General features: G+C 47.7%; 1 protein-coding gene across 1 annotated transcript in view; it reads right to left on the bottom strand.

Moving 5' to 3' along the window:
- The window catches only part of Ccdc6 (coiled-coil domain containing 6), a 94017-nt gene that overhangs the window by 23784 nt on the left and 44014 nt on the right, over positions 1-26219 (bottom strand). Inside the window, exons 2-3 of the mRNA XM_021659169.2 lie at positions 23227-23376; positions 8645-8773 (exon numbers count right to left, since the gene is read on the bottom strand). Coding sequence (XP_021514844.1) covers positions 8645-8773; positions 23227-23376 — 279 coding nt within the window. The remainder of the gene's footprint in view (positions 1-8644; positions 8774-23226; positions 23377-26219) is intronic.

A 26219-nucleotide genomic window follows, 5' to 3' on the forward strand; every position in this document is an offset into this window, starting at 1 on the left:
TTGTCACACCCCAGCGTACAGCCACCACTGAAGATCAGCTTATGCACTCCAAAAACCGAAAATGTCTCTGTACTGAAGGGGGAGAGACAGAGAATGAACTATGCAGCATGATTAAAAAGTCCACAGGATGAAGTAGTTGTCTCTCTACCCTTCCTTGCAATACCCATTTTTTTAAAAAAGAGTATCTACTTTTGTCATCAAAAAACAATTCAAGACATCTTATTTTGGAAATCTGTTATTTCGTAAGAGAAGCAATACCGCAACCACCAATAGCAAACCAACAACAAAGTGGTGCTAGTTTATGTGTATTAAGCACCCTGAAGGGGATCAATTGCTTCCCACAAAAATAAAAAATGAGCAAATGTTCAGCTTCTGGGAGAGAGCCTAGACAGAGCTAGCCTTCTATAGTACAACCTACATCTCCTCTTTCTTTTAAAAACGTCTAAAATCTGCCCACTACTGCCTGCCAAATGCTGGAATTAAAACCGCGGACCACAGTGTCGAGTGGGCTTTGTAAAGTAACTGAAATAGCCCCAAAGATTTGGTGTCATCCAATTTCAAAACGATGTATTCCCTAATGCTTTAGGGAAAAGGAAGAAGAGGAGAGGAGGGGAAGATGAAGAAAAACCATTAACAGCAGCTGAGGGGATGGCGGCACGCAGCTGCTGTCCCGGTAATATTTTTGTGTTGTCATGTATCTTTCATGTAATTGTTTTCCAAATTTTCTTGGGAAAGCAATGAACTGTCATCATAATGCAAACACTGAGTTTAATAAATCGTTTGGAAACGTCCATTAAGTTGAGATTGATGTTTGAAATTGAGCTTCAAAACATACATGGAGGTCCCGGGATTTTATTGCCTCACTGCAGGAAGAGTGTTCAAGAATGGTTACACTTCATGCCATCGAGACACACCGCAAGTGGAAGGCGCCACCAGCGCCCTCCAAACACGGCCTTCTGGCTACTGGAATCAGCAGAGACGGCAGTCGATGTGAATGGGAGCCCTGTGTGGTCCTGTGGGTCTAAGAAATACTTCGTTCTCCACCAACAAAAATGCCAAGGGCTCCACTCTTGTGTGTGTCACATGAACACGCTGACCTGTAGGCAATTCACCAGGGCTCTTGTCCACTCACACTATGAAAGATGCACCCTGAGTGTTCCAACCGTGGGGCATTAGTTTGGTTTTTACTGTGAATGAGTTACCTTCCAGACAACATAAAAGACTACCCAGAGCACACGAGGAATCCCGATCCTAAGAGCAAGAATCCCAATGTGAACTTAAAATGTATTAAACATTTCCTTCTTTCACCTGAAAAATGAACAGCCGTGAATCTAGGAGAGGGGTTGGCTGGGAGAAGGGGGATTGATAAGTAGAGGAATGGCTGACAGGAAAGGGGGTTTGAGGAGGACAGGTCATTGGTAGGAATGCAGGTAACTGAAAGAGGAGAACGCTTGGTGGGTGGGGTAGAGTGGGAGGGAAGCGGGAGGGATGCGGCTGATAGGGATCTAAGGAAAAGAAAAAGGTGTGTGGGGAAAATAACCAGACTGTCTTGTATGCACACATAAATGCCCAAGTAACAAAATCAATCAATAAAAAATATAATAAAAACAAAATCTTTGCCCAAGGACTCAGGCTCAGTATGACAATCTGGCCCATGTAGTGCTGTAGATGGCACAGGATACTGGGCATGGCACAAGATACTGGGCAGTGCCCTGAGAAGCTGGGTTCTTGTCAAGCCCCTGTGGGTCACCTGCTAGGACTAGCAACTAAGGGTAACACCAAGGGACACTGTTAGCCAAGAGACCTGGCCAGGCCCTAGGACACTTATATGACTGTAATGACAAGCTTATGCCCTCAAAATCCCCCTGCCACAAGCCTACCTCTCTCCATACCTTGTGAGGGAGAGGAGGAACCCATTTACCGCCGTCAACAGCAGTTCTATTCTCAGCATGGCTTTGCAGGGCCTGCTGACACTCTGGCCTGCCAGGACATCTCTGCTTTCCTGGACAAGGTTGGACGTGGGTGTCTCTCCCTAGCCAAACTGTGTCTTTCTTTTCTGTCTTCATCTCTGTTTGTTCCCAGTCTTCTCTATTATCCAGTGACCGTGTCCCTCCACTGCCCAGCATTTCCCTCATCACAGACCACTGGGGACCACTTGTTATCCCAAAACAAGGCTGCAGGCCAGGAACCTTCTGTCATCTTTCTTTGGAGACTGTGGGTGATACAGAGGTCAATTCATGTAGGCTCCTGCTGCCCAATTAGCATAACTGAGGTACAAGCTAAAACAAAGTACAAGGAGCCAGGTCACAGTGACACAGCCCGAGAGAGAAGAAGCCTCAGAGAGTGAAGAAGTGAGAAAGAGTATGACATCTGCTGCTTGTGCTCCTGGAAAACGGGGAGCCCAAAATTCCCAGCGGGACCGGTAACGATTTTTTTTTTCCCCTCCTTAAGATTCATTTTAACTGTGGCCACACTTAGGTCAGGGTGGGCATACAGATGTTCATGTATGTAGGTGTCCAGAGAGGGCAGAAATGGGTGCTGCATTCCCCGAGAGCTGGAGGCGCAGACTTTGTGAGTTAGCTGCCACATGTGGTATCTGAACTCCGTTCTCAGGAGTTAGCAGCAAGGGCTCTTAACTGCTGAACCTTCTCTCCCGCCCAATAACCTTCATTGTTTAAAGGCAACTACTGTGATCCCTGGCAGGAAATTGTTTATTGACAAAGTTTCTGCCCGCCTTGACATTTGAGGGAGCTTACAATGCAGAAACAACGGAGCCAAGTGTGAATGTGCAGATTCCTGACTGAAGGACAGACTGAAGGGATACTGCGGACAGTGTTCTATGTAGAGGGAATGAGCTCAGAAAGTTCTTGGAAACAGCTTCTGGCACGTTTGTTTGTTTGTTTGTTTGTTTTCCACCTAAAGGTCACAGCCCACTGGTCTCATCGTTTGTGACCCACATTTTCCAAAAACAATGAGGCCGGATTGAAGAATCAACGCTCAACTCGTGAGCACCTACCTTCTCAAACCCACCAGACACACAGACACTTACACACAGAGCACACGGCGACAACAGGCCTGTGCTGGGTTACCGAATGACCTGACTCCTCCTGCATCAGAGGAGGGAGAGTCTCCATCCACACGGAGCATGACAGAGGCAGCAGGGAGAGTGCGCACACCCCATGTCAGACAGTACGCCTACTTCACAGAAGTTGTTTAACTGCAGGCCTGGGTACAGGGCTCATTCCAGAAGGGAGGGAGCCTGGACCTGGAAAAAGTCTGTAAGTTACTTTGGCTGAGGAACTGGCATTGGAGATTAATGTCACCGAAACCAAAGGACTACACCCAACCCGGAATCCACTCTTCCCATATGGAGTTAGAGAGAGTAGACAACACACAGAAGAGGACACTCAAAATGCCATGGATAGCCAATGGAATGATGTGGGGCCAGCTGCAGGAGGGAGGGGGCTAGAAAAGAGGGGAGAGAGGCAGGCAGGCATCGGGCACATGGCGGGCAACTGTGGGCCATTCAAGTGTGAGCTAAGTCACATGACTATTGAATTCACTCCACTCTTATCCCGCTTCATGACTTGAGCGTCTGTGCTGGGTGTTTGGCATACAGTTTGGAGGCTAAAAACTCCAAGACAGGGTTCAGTTCTGCGGGGAACCCCATTGCTTGCATCTCAGCGGAACAGTAGAAGAGTGCAGGACAGAGTGATAGGAAGCCAGAGATTCAGGATCAGTGTTGTTCTTGCTCTTTTATAACTCAGACTTTAACACCACACCATGCTAATGCCAATGACCTCCATCCTTCATACCAGGTCCACCTCTCAAAGGTTGTATGCTATGCCATGCCAGCAGCACCGCACTGCCACACTGCAGTGACGGATGGTGATGGACCCCATCCAAGGCAGCGCATTTCTCCTGAGACAGTTTTCTGAGACAAGGACACAGAAGTCCCTAACAAACTGGGGAGCTGGGCTTCACTTCATCGTGTAACTTGCCCTGTAGGCAGGGGAGGACATTCTTCCCCAGCAGACAGTAAACACTCTCGGATCAAGATTTCTAGACCCAGAAGGAAAAAAAGAAAATAAAGAAAAAACAACAACTAAACTTCTAAATGTTGTTACTGTCATCTAAGAAAATGTAGCTAGCAAGAAGGGACTTACAGTGACTAAGCTGTTGAGCAAAGATCTCCTGGGAAGGTTTTACTAACAGTACCAGAGACATCTTGGCCAGAACATTCTAGTTTAATACTGTGTTCTGCAAAGACCTTTAAGGTTTCTGTTCTTTTCAGCCTGTGCTTGTACATCTGCTTATGCCTGGCATCAAGCATTTAGAATGTGAAACGAATCCTCAGTAAAAAGGAACTTTTGTTGGCTGCTTGAACAGACAGAAATCAAGTTCCCTGAGGGACGGAGAAAAAGCCCACTTGTCTAGAGTACCAGACTGGGGACACTGCCCTCGCCGGCCACGTGTGACCCATGTGTAACAGTAGAAAGTTTGGTACTTCTGTCTGAGAAGGGAGCCCAAGTGGGCTGGGCTACTGACAGGCCAAAGTTGTCCATCAAAGTCCCCAAGAGTTTCCTTCTCTGCAGAATGACCTTGAGGTGGTAAAACAGGAACAGGAGGGCACTGTCACGGATTCTGGAAGCAGAGCTGATGTCCCGTCACCAAACTATCCTTATCTCTCCAACACCACAGCCTTTCAACTAAGAATTCACATGCTACAACGAAACACTGGCAACGGCTTTGATGCTCCAGGCACCCCTTACTCATTGGGCTTGCTGTCTTCCCCTCCCTCCCTTAGGCATGAGAGAATCTAGGTTCTGCATCTAAGAGAAGACCAAGTACCATGTGACTCCATCAGCCTGTCACAAGGAGAAACCCTAACCCTAACCCCACCCCCACGTTGAACAAGATCCACTGACAGAAAGGGCTTTGCAGAAGCAAGGCTAAGTGTAGCCTCCAGAGCCGGGAGCCCAAGGGCAGGGCTCTGCCTGAAAGAACAGGGAGGGCATCTCTTACAAACCATTACAGCCCGAGCTGCACCTCAAATTCACACAGCCCGGCCAATACAAAGCCTGTACAGAACGCCTTCTGAGGGCCCTTTCTCACCTTCAATCCACCGAGCATAAAATATCAATTATGCTATTAAAACTATGCCTTGTACAGTTTTTAATAGTGACCATGTAATTTGGCAATTTCTACTCCTAGGTATGAGGCCATACCAAGTGGGGGTCTCTTGCTGTCCACACACACACACACACACACACACACACACACACACCCGTACACAAATCTTTGTAAAATACTATGGAGGCCAATCCAAATATCCACCAGATGATGAGTTTCTGAGATGTGGTATACGCATGCAGTGGGAAGTTATTTGGCCAGAAAAGGGATAGAAGTGTGGAGACATGGAACGTTATGCTAAACAAAGGGTGTCTGTCTCAAAACAAACAAACAAAACACACACTTTACAACGTTAGCTGGAAGAAATGCCTAGAAGAAGCAGACCTACAGAAGACAGTGAGGTGCTTACGTGGGGCGACGGGCAAGGAGAAGGTACAGCGGAACGCTCTAAAACTGACCAGTGACGGCGACACAACTGTGAATGAACCACATGAAGTGTGTGACCTGTGAATTAGGATGCAGGAAGCCCTGGGTTTGAATCCCTTTTGTTGGAAATTGGGCGCGGTGATGTGCACCTCTAATCCCACCAGAGGACAGAGGATCAGATGTTCAAGGTTACCCTTGGCTGTAATACTGAGTTTGAGGCGAGCCTGAGTGAGATCTTGTCTTTAAAAAACAGAAACAAAAGCAAAACCTAAACAGATTCACCCCTAATTCCATTCACTCCCCCTACCCAGTGCCGTCTTCTAACAGGTAAGCAACCGCTCTCTCCTCCGGTGCTCAAATCAACACTCGGGACCTTTCTGGTTAACGGCGGCCCATAGTGGGGCCAGAGGGCAGAGCACTCCCTTCAAGCAGCTAAGAGACAACAGTGTCTGCCCAACAGAAAAAACAAAGGCACATACCATTGATGCTAAAGGGCCATGCATAGCACAGCACGGCACACAGACGACTGCAAGAGACAGCATAGCATCACACACAGATACACAATGATGACCAGGGTCTCAGAAGAAACCAGAACAACCCTCCCAAACACTGGCTACCTGTAGTGAAAAAAAGATACAGCACAGTTCATATTTAACCACCCAGGGTCTACCCACACGAATGGGAGAGAGATTTTAGACAATGTTACATATCTCCACTTTAATTAAAGTATAATCTTGATATGTCTCATCTTAGAGTTCCTTCCATCAAAAGGCTATGCAAGGCACACACCCTGGACAACATTTCCTAGTAAGCTACAATTCATACAATGTGTACCTTTAGCTGTTGCGTAGGCCTGTAGAACGGAGAGCCTAACAGACAGTGGGTTAGGACCACCCACTGCCCCAGTCTTGCTTTCAATCCCCTTCTTATGTCAGTTTCCTCTGAGATTGAAACATTCCACCCACCAGTGAAGCTCTGTAAACAGGAAAGTAAACAACTCCAAATAGCTTCAGGAAGTCCCTGAAACTGACTAGATTCACTAGGCCCCTCCCTGACAGGGTCAGCAATACTAAAGGAGGGTTCCCCCCAGACTCCAGGGAGCCAAGCTTCAAAGAAGACTTGGAGACCAGACCAGATGCCGGCAAGAAGCAGAAACCAGATGACCTGCTAGGACCAGAGTCACTTGGAAAGGACGTTACAACGGCTTGAGTTGCCTGTAGGCTGTGCAGGGTGCTCCAGGTTTCCAGCTTTTGTGAATTGTCACCCATACTGGTGAGTCACCTCTGCTCCAGGGAGTAACCTCTCACCCATATTCCTGTAAACAACCTCAATAAAACTCACTGGTTCGCCAGGCTGGACTTTGGCGGTGTCTGTATTTTGGCCTGCCATGGGTTCTCTATCTGGGGTGAGTGGACATGTATTGTGTGTCTCCCCTGGCAAAGTTTCGTTACATAATACCACTTTCCCCACCTCCCCAGGGCCTGTGAGCCCACAGGCTCTGCTGATGCCACCTTGCGACCACAACTGATGCCTAGGAAGGGGTCATAGCCTATGAACACACACAGGGTGGAAGCTGCTTTAAGTGCTGGAAATCGACATTAATAAAGGTCAAGTCTAGACACCACTTGCACAATACCGAGACGATGAGACCCTTACTAAGCTGCCTGGGTGTCTCCCAGTTAAACGGCTTAGACTTGTATCACAGACTGAACCACAAAAACGTTTACTTTGCAGGGCTGAAGGTAAACAATGTTTTTAAACCAGGGAAACAAGTCTTCTAAAACTTACATATTCCATCTAAATTTGAAAGATGATTAATAAAAACAGAGTACTCTAGGTATACTTAAGAAAGAGCCAACCCTTGGAAACGAAATTTAACATAGAAGGGACGCAGACGTTTTTAAAGAAGCCACTCAGTCACACAGAAACCCAGTGACAGTCCGTCTCCTTTGATACCTCTGTGTAGGGAACTGTGTGAGTAACAAGAAGACCTGCCCAAACTCTCACTCCCTTCCTAACCAGGCAAACTGCTATAACTAGAGCTATAGGGGGCTGGAGAGATGGCTCGGTGGTTACAAGCGTGTGTTGTTCTTGTAGATGACCTGAGCTTGCTTCCTAGCCTAACACGGTGCTTTATGACCACCTGCCATCCCTGTTACACGGGACGAGGTGACCTCTTCTGACTTCATGCACACAAGTGGCACACAAGAGACATGCATGCAAGGAAGACGCTCATACACATGAAATAAAGCAGATGAATTACGGGAGCTGAAGACTGACAGACAAACGAGCTGCTGTAGGGTAGACAAACAGTAAAATATGCAGACTGTGAGAGAGATCAGAGTGCTCGGACAAGAGCCTTAGCCAAATCATTACATGGGATTGTGTCTGCAAGACAGAGATGGGGTGACCTCACTGCTCGGCTTTACATGGAAGCCCATACCCACACCATGGTCGGCCTTTAATAACGTGCCTCAGGAAAGTGTCATTTCAGGCTACCAAGTGAGAAAAGGCACCAGAGATCACAAGTACAGGGAATCGGTAGCCTGAATGGAAGGATGATGGCCGCCACAGCTGTGTACCACAGGGGCAGAAGGACCAGTGTGCGCTTCTAAGGCTAGCTCTGGAATGGACACCCACAAACACCACCCTGTCAGACAAACGATCGCTGAAGCCTGACTAGCCACCTTTTGAACCTCCCTGTCTGCTGGCCCCATGAGAGCACTAAAATTTTCCTTAACAACTCTTGAAAGCAGCTTTTGGTCCCCCACAAGCATGCTGTAGGACTGACACAGAAACCATCCCAGGATTAGAATATCATCATCATCATCAACCCATCTCCCCCACCCCTACCCAAGCTTTGTAGGAATGAAACTTGGTGTTTCCCACTAGAAATCAGGAGCTCCTGAAACAACTGCAGTTAAAGAGACATAGCATGTGAGAGAATGGACAGGGTCTCCATGAACTCCCCAACACTCACATGGAAAATACAGTCCCTGCCATGGGAGGGGAGAGCTGGAAGGTGTCTCTCCCTCCTATTCCTCAGTGCTCCTAAGGTGGCTTGAGGAGGAAGCCAGGCGCTCACCTGCTCTAAGGTGAGTTGCTTGGAGATGGTGTCGTTCTCCAGCTTCTTAATCTTCTTCATCAGCTTGTTGACCTGAAACTCCTGTTCCTGCTCCAGATGCTGCTCCAGCTCCGCCTTCTCATGCTGTAGCTGGAACAGAAGAACACAGGTGTGGGCATAAATACCATGCAAATCCATGCTTCCAAAGGTGGCACCCCTAGGAAGCTGCTCGCAGCAGAGTGGTGCCCACCTGCACTCACGTATGCACAACTGCTAGCTGCCTCCTAGTAAAACACAGGGCGTCGTTCTGTAAGACCTGGGGCCTCACAGCTCAGGAGTTCGAGATCGCACCCTTCCCAGAAACTCCCCCAGACCACGACTCGTTGCAAAAGCAAGAGGTTTATTAACCATTGCGCAATGGGGCCACCCCGAAGAGCAAATATAAAACCATCACTAAACACAGATATTTATTCTAAAATAGTTACATGGATGTATCTGCAGGGAGGGACTAGGAATCTGGGAAATGGCAGGAATGGACATACTGTCCTCTTAAGTTGCACGTCATGGACACAGCAACTAGGAACTCTGGGTACACCCACGCCAAAGGCGTGTGGAGGTCAAACGACAACTTTCAGGAGAAAGGCAAGTTCTCTTCTTCTATCTTGAGACTTGGGGTTGAAGTGACATCATTGGGCTTTTGTGACAAGTCCTTTTGCCCACTCAGCCATCTCCTCAGCCCAAGGAATTTTCCATGTTGAAAGTTCACACTGTCAGTCATTAAATTAACTGTAATCTACTCAGATTTGCATCATGTCTGTAGAAAGAGATGTCACAATCCGAAAATACACTTAGCAAATTATTTGGAATTATGCTATTTCCCAAGGTGCCCGTAAGCTGGTGCTGGCAAAAATCAGCAACATCAGTTTTCTTTGCTTAATGAAGTCATCCATCACACCTCCTACATCTTGCTAAAGAACCCAGGGTGTGGGGGTGGGGGGTGGGGGTGGAACCTCTCATACATGCAATTAAAAGTTAAAGTTACAATGTTACAAGTAAAATTTTTACATAATTTATATATAAAATCAACTTACAAAGCCAAAAGGAAATTAAGGAAACCAAAGGGAGTCACAGGGGACGCCAGAGTTCTCAAAAATAACCAACCACGATTTCCAACTAATAACCAGCCATGTTTTCCAATACACTCATGCACAGTGGGAGGGGAGGGCGAGTGGGGGGGGACGACAGGACACTGATCTGTAGTGAGAGTTAGCTCTCTTCTTCAGAACCAGGAGAGACTAAGAAAAAACCACTAGATTCCATGACGCACACAAGATTTTAACTTTTCCCTTCAAGGAATGGCATGTACTGCTTGAGCACTGACCAAGACCGATCACACTCGCCTCCATTTTATACAGAACACAACAGCTCGCTGACCGGAGGGCAATGCACCCGGAAAGCAACAGGGCTTGAGAACCACACCCTGCTCTTGACCCTGTACCCTCAGCAAACCCCAGGCAGACCCGAAGGCTGCCTTCAGACTCTGCTCCCAGCTGGGCCTAGGACATGTCTGGCATGTGGAGAGCCAAATGATTAAATCCAAGAAAACTCAGAGCAGCTATTCTCCTTCAGGAGGGTGCAGTGGCTGACTGGGAGACCCTAGCCAGATCACCCCAAAAGCACAACACTGCCCTGAAACAGACTATCAACATTAGGTGTGTTCATGGGTTAAAGGCAAGAGGCACTTAAGTTTTCTTAAACCCTTTGATCCATTTGCATAAAGATTTTCTAAATATATCCTCCAACACATTTTCAACTGCCAACATTTTGTTGGCTAGAAATGGCTCCTTTAACTTTTCTTTTCCTTTTGTTGGAAAGAATATTATTGCTTCTCCCCCAGGTAAATTAAAGCAATAAAGAATGGAATCTAACACTGAAAAGCTTCTGGCCCAGCAAGCATCATCTGTCAGGAGAATGTTAATCCAAGAGCAGAGAGGCCCTGGCTGATGGCAGGAAGTCATATTTGGACAGATGTTCCACTGCTGTCAATAACTAGGGAGGCATTTCCGTTAAAGCCTGCATGGCAAACTAGGAACAAAGGCTGCACCAGCTCTGAATCTTAGGTTTCCTCTTCAAGAGCCATGCCCTAAGGAAAACTGGACGGTAAAGCTGTCATTAGCAGGGCAAGGTCCCCACGTTACCCTAACCACTTGGAAGCTATCAGCTATCCCAAGCCCTGACCACACTGGAGATTCCCAGCTGTCACTGATCCCCAACCAGAGAGCAGAAACAGCCGCCCTGTTGCAGCTTCCTTCTGCCACCTCTCAGGTGACAGGCAATTCAAAGCAGAGGAAACAGAAGGGAAAATACGGTTCAGGCAGAGAAGCACAGGGACGCCCTGCACCCCCACAGCGATATGATGAGATTTAAGATGAAGGGGAGTGGAGCAAGGAGGGGAAGAGGGGGCAGGGGGGAGCGCAGGCAGGGATTTTAAAGAACTACGGCTTGTCTCAGCCTGCCTGAGATAAAAATTATAAACTGTCCATTTCAGGCAGATTCAGGCTGACAGAAACCTACATGGAGAGAAGTGTCACGCCTGCCTTCAGGTCAGAGTAAAACTACAGGTGCACTAAACAGTGAAATCGCACACGCAGGCTGTGTATAAAATGCATACTGCGTGATGACAATTGAATGATTTCTGAGTTCCCTTGTCCAGGTTATTTCCATTAGGTATAAACAGATAATCCAAACTCCTAAAATGTCTGAAATTCCCCACACTTCATGTCCCAAGCATCTCAGAAAAGAGACTCCAAAGCTACCTTCATATTAATCCAAGCAAACCTGGACATAAAAGGGCTTGAATGGACACACTGAATCCACCTGCTCGTTCAAACCATAGCTCAGGACACTATGGTTTCAACCCCACCAGGAAGCCTGGTGGAGGAAGACCTGAGACCTGCCAGAAGAAATAAGTTCCAGTGTCCTCTGGGCCCTATCTCCAGTACAGGTGAAACCCTCAAATCCATCCTCTAAATTTCTAACCTCGCTAGAGCCCTTCACACGCTGACGGTAAGGTCAGTGATTCTTACCCCCCCAAAATAATGTCAAGTAAAGTTTGCAAGGAAGCTCTAAATTATGCCCAAAATCACACACCTATTTCCTTAGTGCAGCAGCTTTACCGCTGTGCTTATTTTGGACAAAAAAAGGTTGTTTTGAAAATTGAAGTGTTTAGAGGCCATTTACTGCTTTTGCAGAGGAGCAGAGTTCTGTCCCCAGCACCTACACCATGGCTTGAAACCAATCCTAACTCCAATTCCAGGGGATCTGATCCCTGTCCTGACATCTCCAGGTTATGTATGCATGTAATGCACATACAGACATACACTCAGATGTGTGTATACATACACATAAAACAATGCTTTAAAAACAAGGGTTTAAGTGTACTCTACAGAAGGCAAGCTCAACGAAAATGGAACAACTTATAACAGTTATATTGTTAATAATGACAATAGCAAATCTATGAAGTAATAGATGTTCACCTAGAACTTGGCAGGTTTCACTTTAAGATAGGGTCGCAGTTTCTCAGGTTGGCTTTGAACTATTAAGCCTCAGCGTCTGCAGGAGCTGGGGTGACAAGCCTGCACAGCCAGATGACCGTGTGGAAAAGCTGCAACCACTCACCGTGGGTGCCACTGTGGGCAGCGGGATGGTCCAGCACGGGGGCCCCCATGGGCTGCAGCTGGCTAGCTCTCTATATGACGGGGTCCTCTGCCAGGTCCCAGGCTGCATGGCAATGCTGTGGGTCTGACACCTTTTCTCTCTTCAGTCCTCCTCAGAATCTGAGTGCCACCCAGCTTCCTCAAGGAGGCCCGAGATGCCTCACTCAATGATAATCCTCCTCTCCGTATGGAACTTCCTGTCTCCACCAATATGCTGAGACAGCTGAGAGCTCAGAGGGCCACAACCACCCGCATGGGACCCGGTTAAAGCTATGGAGGACAACACTGTAGTTAGTTACTACAGTTCATATAACCCTTGAGAAAATACCCAAAAATATCTGAGAACATTAATCTTCCTTTAGGAAGCAATTTTACAGCCCTCAACTGAGCAGGAACTCCAACGTACATGAGCTCCAGAATCACCACGAGGGTCTCTTCGAGAACACCGTGATCTCCACCACATCCCGGGGCCCCTGCTGGTGCTGGTTCCATCCTTCTTGCTCAGCACTTCCCTTACGTCTCTGTCCTCCACCACATGAATTCCGTCTCCACCATGGCTGTCCAACATGCCCGTATGACCCAGACTTACTATCCTTCATGAGATGACACCAATGGACCTACCCAGACCCACTGATGACCATGGATCAGCAGATGTCTCAGTCAAGGTTACTATTGCTGACACACCATGACCTTGGGGAAGGAAGGGTTTGTTTGGCTCATGCTGCCACATCACTATTCATCATCAAGGGAAGTCAGGGCAGGAACTCAAGCAGGGCTGGAGCCTGGAGGCAGGAGCTGACACAGAGGCCACGGAGGGGTGCTGCTTATTGACTTGCTCTTCATGGCTTGCTCAGCCTGCTTTCTTATAGAACCCAGGACCGCCAGCCCAGGGATGGCTCCACCCCTGGTGGGCTGGCTGGACCCTCCCCCATCAATCACTAAGAAAGAGCTCTACAGACTTGCCTACAGCCAGATCTAAAGGAGGCATATGACTACAGTTGGTGTCAAGTTGACATAAAATCTGGCCAGCACAGCAGACAAGCCCTGAAACGCCAGTGTCCTCTTCAGTGCTCCAAAACAACTTCCTACTAACTGCAGAGCAAGTCCAAAGACATTCACATAATGTTCAAGTTCTTCCAAAAGCCGGTCCTGTCAGCTCCTCAGCTTCCCGCCAAGCTCAGTACAAGTGACGGCACGAGGTTTACCCAAAAGCCTGAACAAGGACGTGGCTGTGAAGGCCCATCTTGGGCTAGGGAGATGGCTCTGTGGGTGAAGTAGCTGCCATGTAAGCTTGAGGATACTGTTGACCCAGCACCCAGGCAAAATGCTAGGTGGAGGCAGCAGCACCCCTATCATACCAGAGCTGGGTGGCGGTGGTAACGGATCCATAAAGCTCACTGGCCAGCACAAGAGGCAAGCAGAGTGGGCTGGGAAGATGGCTCCACCCACGGTGAAGCAACCGCTGCACATGTGTGAGGATAGGACATCAAATCCCCAGGATCCATGTAAAACCACAGGTGTGAGGGTGCACTGCCATCCCAGTGCTCCTGAGGGGCAGAAGGTGGAGGCAGGAGAACCCAGGAAACTCGAGGCCTAGCTACCCTGTATACACAGTTTCAAACAACAAAGAGACCTTGCCTCCATCAAGGCAGAAGGCACGGGCCAACACACAGACACACATATACATCACACACACAAATAAATGGAGAGCTTTTGAGGAAAGTACCAGATACCTAATGTAGACATCTGGCCTGCATACACACGTATAGATTCATGTACACGCATCTGAACACACATACTACATACATCCAGAGGCAAAGCTCATGGTCTTTTACCATAGTCTTTTTCTCCGAATTATAAAACTGGGCTGGTCAAAGGCTTCTGGAGTCGGCTCAGGCCGAGGGCGAGTAACAACACCGCTAGTCACACAGCCCTGAAAGTGGCTGCTTCTACCTCATGTCCGTCACCTTATGCCTTTCTTTGCCTGCAGAGCCCGGCTTCCTCATCCCAACTCAGTAACACTGGGGGATGCCTCCCCATGTGCCCCTTGGCACAATGGGCACACTCCTCTCACTGCAGCACACATCTGGCTGTTCCTATGTCTTCTAATGAGAGTTTGTGGCACTTTTAGCGTCCTAGAAGCAGGGAACCCACTTGAGCGCGCTGCCACGTCCTGAGCACCTTTGGTAATTTGCTGCATTTATTGCCCTCACTTGGCGTAGGAACTATGACCCCAGGACAGAAGCTTGCTGACACGAGCTTCACAGCCAGAAGCCTTGTGGGAAAGGGAGGAATGCAGGGTTCCAGGCAAAGTCCCTGGCGTCAAACCCTTTGCCCTCAGCCTTGGCGTAAGCCAGTGGTTCTCAAGCCTAATGCTGTGAACCTTCTTCATGTTGTGGTCACACCCAATCAGAAAATTATTTTCACTGCTACTTCTTAAGTGTAATTTTATTACTGTTATGAATCGTAACACAGATATCTGACATGCACGATATCTGATATGCAACCCCCACAAGGGGCTGGGACCCTCAGGCTGATGACCGCTGGCAGAAAGGGCCGCCAGCACTCTCTGTATGGCCCTTGCCGGACTGCACGCTTGCTGAAGGACACTTGTGACTCCAGAACACACAGTGGCTAGATGAATGACTACACCTGTACTTTGCATGCGCCACCTGCCCTAGAATAAGCCTGGGAATGACTGAAAGAACGCGATGTACACGAAGGACACCGTCACGACATGTCAACACCAAGAACAGGGCTGCAACGGTGTCCAATTACACAGCACAAGGCTGCACACTGCCAAGTAGCAGACGCCACTGTCCTCTCAACACCCACCCCCAAGCTCCTCAACTGCTGATTCTCATGGTAGTCATTTCCTTGTATCCTTTTATTTCCTTTTTCTTTCTTTACTGCCTGTAGCATACATTCAGATAGCAGCTTTGCCTGGTTTTGCGTTCTTTTTATGCAGCTACCTCTACTAAAGGTACTTGGTGTAAGGTAAGCTGTGGCGCATTTATTTTTATTGCACAAAGTACTCAACTGAATGAGCATGCCATGTTCATCCTCTACTAGTCTGAGTGCCCAACTGAATGAGCATGCCATGTTCATCCTCTACTAGTCTGAGTGCCCAACTGAATGAGCATGCCATGTTCATCCTTTACTGGTTGTGGACACTGGGTCCTTTCTAGTTTCTGGTTCTTAGAAGTGATAGGCAACAGAACCTCCTCTTCAGCCAAGAGTGAAGTTGATGCCATCTTAGGGATATTATCAGCTTATTTAGGAAATGCGAATCTTTCCCAAAGGTGTCACAACAATTCCAAGTCTCTCTCAACGGTGATCACCAAGTCCTTAGCACATTTCCTGATTACTAACGGGGCTCAGTACTTTCTTCCTCATGTCCTGGCCATTTACCTATCTACCAACCAGAGCAGTGTGGTCAAATTCTTTGCCATTTCTCCTCCCAGCTGTCGGTCTGTCATCTGTCTGTCTGTCTCCCTCACTGGACTGCAGTTCCACATTGGTTGTGTGGGTACAGACATGACCCTTTTCTCCAGGCACATATCCTGGCGATGGCACTGATTCCTACAGAGAGAAGTCCCAATGACAATACCCCATAGCCCAGATGTCTCCACTGGGCCAGGGCCTCTGTCCAAAGGTCTGTTTTCTCCTTCTGAAGTCTAGACATCTTCACTGGGCTTCCGACCTTCTAAGCCAACCAGCTGCTTTCCCACTTTAAACCATGAGAACTGCTTCTCCAGCCATAGGGGCCTACACTAGCAGGTCCCCTGTGCTCCTCTGTATGAAAGGCATTCCTACTGATGGCTAATGTTCATCCACCGACAGGCCAACCATCTGTCAAGACACAAGATGCACAGTTCCAGCTGGAAATGATGACATTTTCTGTCCCCTCATAAATCCAGCAAGCTTCTGCCCTGGCTTTACCTAATGGGTTGTTTTTGGTTTTTGTTGTTGTTTTTTTAACCTTTATTTCCCGTTGCTATCTTCTCTATCTCTTATTTTATGTCCAAGGTGATACAGAAAGCACTTTCCGAGACTCGGAGCTGACGCACTCAAGGACTTCAGAGAAACTTGGCAATGTTAGGATTTTAACTTATTTGTATTTTCTGTGACTGGGTGTGCTTTGAGAGCATTTATCTGTACAGCACACGTGTTCGGTGCCCCATGGAGGACAGAGTAGAGTTGCATCCCCTTAGAACCCCTTAGAAGTTGTAGATGGTTCTAAGACACAATGGAAGTGCTGGGAAAGGGACCCAGGTCCTCTGGAATTGCAGCCAGCACTCTACACCACTGAGCTATCGCTCTGGCCCCTTGGCAATGGTTTGTCACAGGGGAGCTTGATCATTCATGTTCTCCAGTCCTAAGGCTGATCCCATTCTGCAGAGAGCTGCCTAGCATGCTATTTACAGGGGAATTAGGACTTATACTTTGGCCACTGACGGGGCTGTGGCATTTCAAATGCAATTTAAACAGTCTGGCAGCTCCTTGCAGCTGTTTTGTGAATGGAACATATAAAAACATTTTGCTCAATGAAAGGAAATGAAAACCAGACAGAGCTGAGAGTCTGGTAATTGGGACTGAGAAGCAACTAGAAAAAAAAAAAATCTTCCAACTGCTTTGATAGCTATAATGTGAAAGCACTCCCCCTGGCCGGTATTATCTCTGAACATCGCTGGCCACATGGACCACAGGTCCAGCCAACTTAATGAAAAACATATATCAAGGTCTCTTCTCCTCCCCCACAGGAGGCAAAGTTGTCATCTGAACGGATGCCAAGACATTCTTGACCTCAGTGACCCTGAAATTAAGAAAACCGTTTCCTATATTATCACTACGTCATGTGATCCTGCTGTCTGCAGGAACCAAATAAAATGCATTACCGCCTTATTGGGGCTGGCAGGAAATGGCCGCAAATCCCAGCGCACATCTCTGAAAGGGGCATGCTGGGAGTCTGTTCACGTCCAGTGTCTATGGACACACCAGGCTACTCAGAGGCACAAGCTTTAGGAGTTCCAGAAAAAAATACACCGGTGGTATTGGAAGGAGACACCACTTCGCCGTGAGGGAGGAGGAGGGGGCAGGGTGTTAGCCCAACCAAATGCTTTCTTTTATAAGTTGCCTTGGTCATGGTGCAACTTATGGTGCAGTAGAAGAATAAATTGCCTGCTCCCTCCTCAAAGCTTGTCCCCAGGGCCAGACTTCCCCCAGCAAAAGCACCTTGCTTCCAAGACAGGCAGCAACTGAGGATCAAGTATGCAAACCCATGAGCCTGTGGTGGTGGTGTGTGTGTATGTGTGTGTGTGTGGGGGGGGCATTCTTAAATCAACCACCACAGCTCGGACAGTGCTAACTGCACATAAGAACAACTGGGCACTTCTTGTGTCTCCTTCCCATCTTTGTTCCCTGGTAAAAAGAGATGGAAGGCTGCTGCGGCTGCAGCATGGAACCCAGTCCGAGGCATCATCTTCCTGTGATGGCCATCTGAAGCACCAGCTGTCAATCTCCCGCAAGGTGCCCACACCCCTGGTGCTGGTGGCTTCACCACCAGCTTTGCACAAAACATCCTTCCATTGTCCTACAGATGCTAGGAAACTGCTTCCAAGTACTTTAATTCGGGAAGGCATTCTAACCTCAACGGTGAAATCAGTAACAAAAACGACACATGAGAGGCTGGAGAGATGACGGCTTAGCAAGTTAAGGGTACCCACCGTCCTTGCAGAAGACACGAGTTCAGTTCCCAGCACCCATGTTGGGTAGTTCACAATTATCTGTAACTCCAGCTCCTCGGGCATCCAAACACACTGTTCTGGCCTCTGCGGGCATTGCACAAACATGCACAAACACTTAATACACACATGTACACACATAATTAGAAAATAGAACCAACTTATTGGCATGAGTCTATAGTCGTTTCTATTCTAGCTAGAACGGCCGCATTTCCCTCTGGGCCAGATTCTACTTCAAGTGTAAATCAAAGGTATAAGACCTTGAACCTATTTGTTGTTTTAAGGTATGCTACTTGAAAACTGGAAGAGATTTTTTTTTAATTGAGGAAGATGTAATCTTCCTTACCCTCAATTATTATACCGTAAAAAACAGGCCCAAAGTATTTGTTGACTTTTTATAGTTCTATTTACAGAGAGGAGTGAAAGCAACAATCAGAAACAGGGTGACATGCACACACAAAGGACGTGAACCTGATGTATCTGGTTGTGTGTACAGCCCAGCGGGGACTGTCCAGCTGCTAATGCCAGGCCAAGTGAGCACTGAAGAGCCACAGTAGGAAACTAGGGCAATTAGGAATTCTGTTTTTATCAACAGAGGGTCGGCATGGAGTGAATCCCACCGGGCAACTGTATTATAGTTCTTTTTTTTTAATTATTTTTTTTATTCATTACAGTTTATTCACTTTGTATCCCCCCTGTACCACCCTCCCTCTTCCCCACCCGTGTCCCTCTCCCAGTCCACTGATAGGGGAGGTCCTCCTCCCCTTCCCTCTGATCCTAGTCTATCAGGTCTCATCAGGAGTGGCTGTGTTGTCTTCTTCTGTGGCCTGGTAAGGCTGCTCCCCCCTCGGAGGGAGGTGATCAAGGAGCAGGCCAATCAGTTCATGGAGTAAGTGAGAACCGTCTATCGGCCAGGAACATGCCTGCCTTCAGGGCCTCAATGCCATGTGTGGATCTGAAGGCTAAAGTCAGAGGTGCAAGGAGGAGTTCTCAATGGGCAAGGACAATCTAGCTGACGGAATTTTTAAATCCCATTTAAAAAGTGTTGAGTTACAGAAATGCATGTTGCTTGTATACAACGATGAGAAAAGGCATTACACAAGCAACGAAGATAAGCTAGCTGGGTGTGATGGTGCATACCTGTGATCCCAGTACTTGAAAGGCTAAGGCAGGAGAATCCTCAACTGGGGTACTATCAAGACCTTCCCTCAAAACGTTAACACATTAACAAATAAACAATAGACTGTGTGATCAGCACCCAATATTCTAGAGAGCTGCTTTTGAGACGTTTTTAAAAGAAAAACATTTATTTATTCTTTATCTCTGCCTGTATATGTACCTGCAGGCCATAATGGGGACCAGGTCTCACTATATAGATGGTTGTGAGCCACCATGTGGTTGCTGGAAATTGAACTCAGGACCTTTGGAAGAACAGACAAATGTTAACCTCTGCACCATCATTCCAGCCCCTTTTCCCCAGACTACTTTTTTCTAACATACGTGTCTCATATCACAGTCTGACCTACAGTTTGCTCACAAAAACATCATATACGCATTTTAACTACAAACAGTGATGACAACGCCTACTCTCTGAGGGACCGCAGAGCAGGTCAGCACTACATCCTCCCCAAAATCATTCTCTTTGGTCACTCTTTCACGAATCAAGTAGTCAGTCCCACAATTTGGGCTCATAAAGACACACATTTCTTAGAATAAAGTTTTCACAAGAGAGAAAAGCACGTAGCAGTTAAAAGCACTTATTGATCCCACAGAAGACCCCAGTTTAGTTCCCAGCACCCACATGGTGGTTCATAATCCTCTGTAATATTGGTCCTAGGGGATATGCCCCTTTTAAACAAAACAGAAGAAAACAAAACAGCATGTGCCATGCCCCGCTCCTCCCCAAGGGAGAAGAGCTACATGCTGCAAGCCTGACTGTGTGTGTTGTTTGCTTTACTGAGCATTTAGCATTATCTTCATCCCAGGTTGGTAGTCTGAGGGGGCCTCTCATTCCTGTCAACCCATGAAGACAGAGAAAGGCAGACCTCCACTGGGCCTCAGCTAACAAGTCTCTTTTGTTCTCAGGAATCCCTCTGAAACACATATTTTAAAAATGCCCAATCACTATGGAGAAACCACAGTGTCCTATAAATAGGTGCCCAGTGGCCTCTGGGTGAAACACGCTAAGCACTGTCGTGGAAAACAGGTCAACTCTGCCACGTGTCTGTCAGCAGCACCTACAACACGGTTTCTCGCAGCAAGCTTTTTATTTCGAAGCATCGTAACAGAAGCAAACACCTAGAAAGCCATATTAAAGCAATTATACAGTTAGAAAGGCCTATTGGCCACAATTACTCTAAAAAATCTTCCAGATGGAGAAAGCATTTCCACACTGGGTGGTTCAGAGTCTCAGTATTCAGCAAAGGGCCGGCTGAATCCATTAAGGAGATGTGTACCATACACCAAGAGAGTGAGGACCAAGCCCCAGACAGCCCTTTCCTGTAGCTATGAATCCTACAACTGCCTAATGGCGGAGGCAGGTTCTCAGTACCTGGCTCATGGTGTGAGGGAATACGTCCATCATGGGTGTGGCAGTGGGCGTGAAGTGGATTTTCCTGCTGCATCCTCAGGTAGAAAGCAGAACGGCATGAATGATGGTGCTCAGCTCACTCTCTCTCAGTTACCCAGGACCCCAGGCCATGGGGATGGTCGGCGTCCAATCAGGGTAGGTATTCCCTCCTCCGTTAAGCCTGTCTGGAAATGCTCTCACAGCACATTTCCTATGCTCGTTCTAATCCTGTCAAGTTTTCAACTAGGACCACCCATCACAGCTGATGGCTTAGCAGGACACGTTTATAAAGCTGCAAAATGACCCCCCACTTGGAGGTTAGCCAGAGATGCCCACCTTCAAGCAACACGCTTCTCATTGCCTTCAAAACCCCAAGACCCAGAAGAGGATGAGGCAACATAAGAGTTTCAGTTTGACAACACTGTGTATATGGAGGGCAGTGCCATCATCAGATATTAATGCATAAAGCTCTCAAAAACAAACTACAGGTTCACCACAACAAGTTAACAACCAACAACCACCTAAAAGTCTAAAACCCAAGGCAAAATTCACAAGAAACTGTCTAGGGTCGTGCCAACCATCCCTGTTTCCAACAGCCAGAATCTGACAGTGTGTCCCAAGACACCACGCTGTGTACTATGACAAGGATGGACACGGGGCACTGCCACATGAAGTCTCAGGCTACATGCTACTATTGTGGGGAGTGTGTTACATAGTCCAAACACTATTCTCTTTAGAAAGAAAGATTAGGGGTGTGGAGGCAGGTTCATAATATCTGCATATTTGGTGTAAGGGTTATGGAAACAATCCCCTTCTGCTCTCCAGGGGAGAGCTGAATTTATAACACACTGGGAGGTCAGTGTGCTGCCCAAGCTGTCTCGTGCCTGGCCTTCACTACCACCACTTCCCGGGGCTCTTACATTTCTCACTCTTTTTCTGTATCTTACTAGAAGGGACATCACTGTCACTAGAAAGGCAGTGGGCTGTGGCAAGTGAATGGGGAGGCCAATCACAACGCAACTCCTCACCCTGGAAAGGGATCTTTTATAGAGAAAACAAACCTCACCTGCTCTAGGTTCTAACTGTTTTGTAAGGTAGTTTAGCCAAATATGAACAACAAGGTGAGTTCAATACAAAACAGGGTTTCTTGTGCTGTTAAAAGAATGAGGGACCACTGACAGGACTAACCATAGGAGAAATGGGCTATAATTGAGTCTCTGAGCTTCTAGAAACAGCACATAGAATAAGCCATCTACCGGTGACAACACGGGCCACAGCAAGTCAAATTAACCTCCTCCCTCCTCTCTAAATCACAATGCAAAAAAAAAAAATTTTAAATATGCAAAACATTCTGCTATGAGCCTCTGCTAATGACCGTCCTGGCCACCTGTATCAGTCCCACATCAATGGCCACTTTTGGAATCAAATTTGGTACAAGCTCCAGCACTGTCTTCACTCAAGTGACAAGGAACGAAAAATCAAGAAAGGGACTTTCCGAGACGAACAATCTTACCGATGAAGCTTCTATACACCAAAGCTTCCTGGAGGAGCGCCTGTGTGAGGAGGTAAGAGCCCCCGGCACAGCATGTCAGGTCGACAGCATCTTCTTATAAAGAACCTCACACTAAGGCACACTCTCCACAGAAAATGCAGACACACGCTTCCTTCAATGACACCTCAGCACGGATAAAGATGGCCTCCGCATGGGCCATGCTCTCCGCATGCTCTCTCAGTATCTGATTTATTATTAAATGAATAGGAATTAAACATACGAACTCTCTCTATAGAGCAGTGGGTTCTCCACCCTCCTGAGGCTGTGACCCTTTAATACAATTCCTCATGTTGTGGGGACCCCCAGCCACAAAATTATTTTCATTGCTACTTCACAACTGTAATTTTGTTAAGTTATGAATCATGACATGAACATCTGATATTTCAGATGGTCTTAGGCAGCCCCTATGAAAGGTCCATTCAAACCTCCAAAGGGGTCATGACCCAGAGGTTGAGAGCCACTGCCATAGAGGTTTTTAGTTGTGTTTTGTTAGTGAATTTTGCAACCAACCCAAACAAGCAGGGAAACCAATAAATTCCTACCACAGAGCCAAGCCCTCCTGTGTGCTTTGTGTATGGCTCAGCTGCAGGACTCTAGAGACGGCAGTGCGAGCCGCTCAGTGACCCACCACCCATCCACCAGAACATGCCACGCTTCAGTCACAGACGTGAGTGCAGAAGACCCTCCTACGACTGTGGAGGTGTGTGAGACGCACCAGAAAGGCGCCTTCCATTTGATGCTGAGCCCCTATTGCCAAATGCTACCTGTGTACAGCCTCCCCCGTGGTTTTGAGCTGGTGCCCATAAGCGACACACTGCCACCGTTCCTGAGCAGGCAGGCAGGCTCCAGAGCCACCACTGAAGGATCCATACCCGTGTTCTTAAACCCCACAGAACCCAGGCGACAGCTGCGTTGGCACACGTGAAATGAAGCACTTTATAAAAGCCATTTTCCCTGGAGCGGGAGAGGAAAGCAAGCAGGTTGCAGCGACTGGGGAGAGGGTGGAGCAAGAGACCATTTACCTGCATGAGTTTCCGTGAGAGTTCATTGGTGAGAAATTCCTCCTCCTTCTCATAATTCACAGCGAGGGTCTCTTTCTCCTTCTGCAAGGCCTGGATTTTCTTGAATAAAGTGTTGCTGATGAATTCTTCTTCCTGCTCAGCCCTCGCTTGCTGTTTAGAAAAATTGAAAGAACAAAACAAAAACATGTGGTGAGGACTCGGAGAACTTCCGGAACGTAGCACAGCTCTTGCTTCTAGAGGGGCCCAGTTTAAGAAGAGCTCTACTTTCATCTGTGAACCATCGTTCAAAGCAGAGGAATTTGAGTGCGGCGCGGTGGCACACACCTGTAACCCCAGCACTCAGGGAGGCTGAGGCAGGCGGATCTCTGTGAGTTCCAGGCCAGCCTGGTCTACAGAGGGAGCTCTAGGGCTGCCAGGGCTACACAGCAAAAACTCTACCTTGAAAACAACAACAAAGCAGAGGGATTTGGCGGTGGCACTATGAACAACCTCACTGTGAGTCCAAGGGCCTCGGTGGACTACTCGTGAGCCTCCTTAACAATGGCAGGTCAAACTAGCCAAGAGTGGATTTCCCTCCCAACAGACCGGGCCACCTGTGACTAGTGAATGCTCCCTCAACGCCACCACCTTGAATGACCATGAATCCCGGCACGTCCATGTGTCCTTGGAACTGTCACAGAGGGGCACTGAGTCCTCAGGAGTACTTATTGTGAGGTACTACAAAGGGATGATCCAAGGCTAATAGAAAGACAAGTCTGCACTTTTGACTCTTTCCCTACTAGGAACCAGGAGTGGAAGCTGGGGTGACTGCCACGGCAGGTATGACTGAGTTGAGAACACACTGGCAACACTCCACCAAAAGGGGCCAAGCATAATGCGGTAGGTGGCACCATTCTTCCTCCATCTCATCTCCCCCAGAGTTCTTAATAAACAAAACCACTTGAAGAAAATCCCCTTTAGAAAGAAACAGACTCAGAGGAAAGACACCAACATTTCCATGTATTTATTCCACATACATTCCTTTAGGTTGTTTCTTTTTTTTAATTTCTGTGATTTTTATGTGTATGGTGTTTGTCTATGTGGACGTCTGGGCACCATATGTGTGCAGTGCCCATGGAAGCTAAGAAGGCAGTGCTGGCTCCCCTGGGACTAGAATTATAGGCTACTGTAAGCTACCGTGTGGGTGCTGGGAGTCAAACCAAGATTCCCTCGGGAAAGAGCTGCCAGTGCTCTTAACTGCTGAGCCATCTCTCCAGCCCCTTCCTTTATTATTTTAAATAGATATTTTAATTTTACTGTTGGCATTTATAAGTAGAAAGCACACAGCCAAATCCAGGGAGAGAAAGCTGCATAAATCATAAATTCCATAGATTCTCTGCTGACACCAGACAGCCAGAAAAGAAAATAAATAAACACAAATAAATAAAAGGCCCCACACTCACTCTTCCCCCGGTCCCACACTCACTCTACTCCCAGCCCCACACTCACTCTTCTCCCACTACCACCCAGACACCAGCTTCCCTATCGGACATTTTTATCCTCACGGTTTCAATGGCAGCACAACCAGGGTAATGCTCAGCCTGAAATTCAGAACTACGCAAAAGATGGGCACTCAGAGACTGGTCAGCACCCGAGTTCCTGGAAAAGCCACTATGGGTGGTCTAGGGGAGGTGAGCTTCAAACAGCATACCCACTAGCTACACAGCCCACAGCCAGCCAAGGACACCAGGAAGTCCCCTCCGGCTTCCCTTACACGCTTCTTAACTTCAGTAGCTTTTGGCATGACCTCCCCCTCCCTGCTAAAGTCAAGGAAAACAGCTGAGAACTCAACGTTTGTCTTTTAAATCAGTATCTACTCTTGCAAATGCAGAAACTCCACTGTCTCCTGCTCACATCAAAGGCAAGGATCCGAAGTATTCGCATACCTATCTTAGAGATCTACCATCTACCCAAGCTACTTGCGCTTCCGGCTCTGACCAACCTGGTCCAATTCTCACTACTTAAGAAAGTTCTACAGACGGAGAGAAGCTGCTCAGCCGACAGAGCTGACTCTGGGCTTAGATTTCAAAGGGGTAGCTGCCACAAGCCAACATCAGCACCAGGCCCACCTCCACCACATGCATGCAATCGCCTATCATCTTAAATGACCGGTAGTTTCACAAGCAGTAAAGGGGGCGCCAGCAGGCTGGCCTGACCACCTCCCTCTTTGCGTGTGGCCTACAGGGGACAGTGAGAGGCTTCCAGCTCTGACACTGGAGATCAACCTCCAGGCTTTATCTACTTGGTTCCTCTGTCTCATCATTTCATACTGAGTTAAAGGGATGGCAGGCTGCAATGCCTGGTAAACAAGAACCTGAAAGACAGGCAGGGGTTTGCGGTTGCCCAAGAGTGGGGAACGGCATCCGAAGTTCTGAACACACTAGCAGCCCCTGAAACACACCTTCTAAAGGGGCAATTTTACCCTGAAAAGGGACTCTCTTTAACAGAGAGCGTTTTTAGCAATTAACAATAAAAAATGTTTTATACGTCTCTGTTTTCTATTCTTCCCAGGCACAGGGCCTGGGGGGCAGGGAGGGGGTCTGTGGCAAATGAAACTATTCACCATTTGAGAGTAGTCATTTATCCCTTGTCAAAGCCCACTGGTAGAAAATGCTCCTCCGAAACCCTGCTTAAACATGAAGGACTATCCTGCTGAAGACTATCTGAAGCTAGGTGTCCTGGCATGCACCTGTAACTCCAGCATTCGGGAGACTTCAGCAGGATTACAGTGAGTTTGAAGGCAGCTTCAGCAATGCAATAAGACCTCGTCTCAAGAGCCCGCTGGGGCTACTGGAGTTTATGGAAAGCCCCTTCAGCTAAGGTTTCCTGGCTGTTCTGAGTTCACGTTGGGGCCATCTGATTGGCACGGGTTAAGAATGAGTTCATAACCGAAGACAAAGGTGAGACGTATTCAACCCTGCCTCTGAGAACAGTGTTTTGAGAAAGTGTGACAG

Source organism: Meriones unguiculatus, chromosome 16 (assembly GCF_030254825.1).
Source record: "Meriones unguiculatus strain TT.TT164.6M chromosome 16, Bangor_MerUng_6.1, whole genome shotgun sequence".
In the NCBI taxonomy this organism is placed as follows: domain Eukaryota; kingdom Metazoa; phylum Chordata; class Mammalia; order Rodentia; family Muridae; genus Meriones; species Meriones unguiculatus.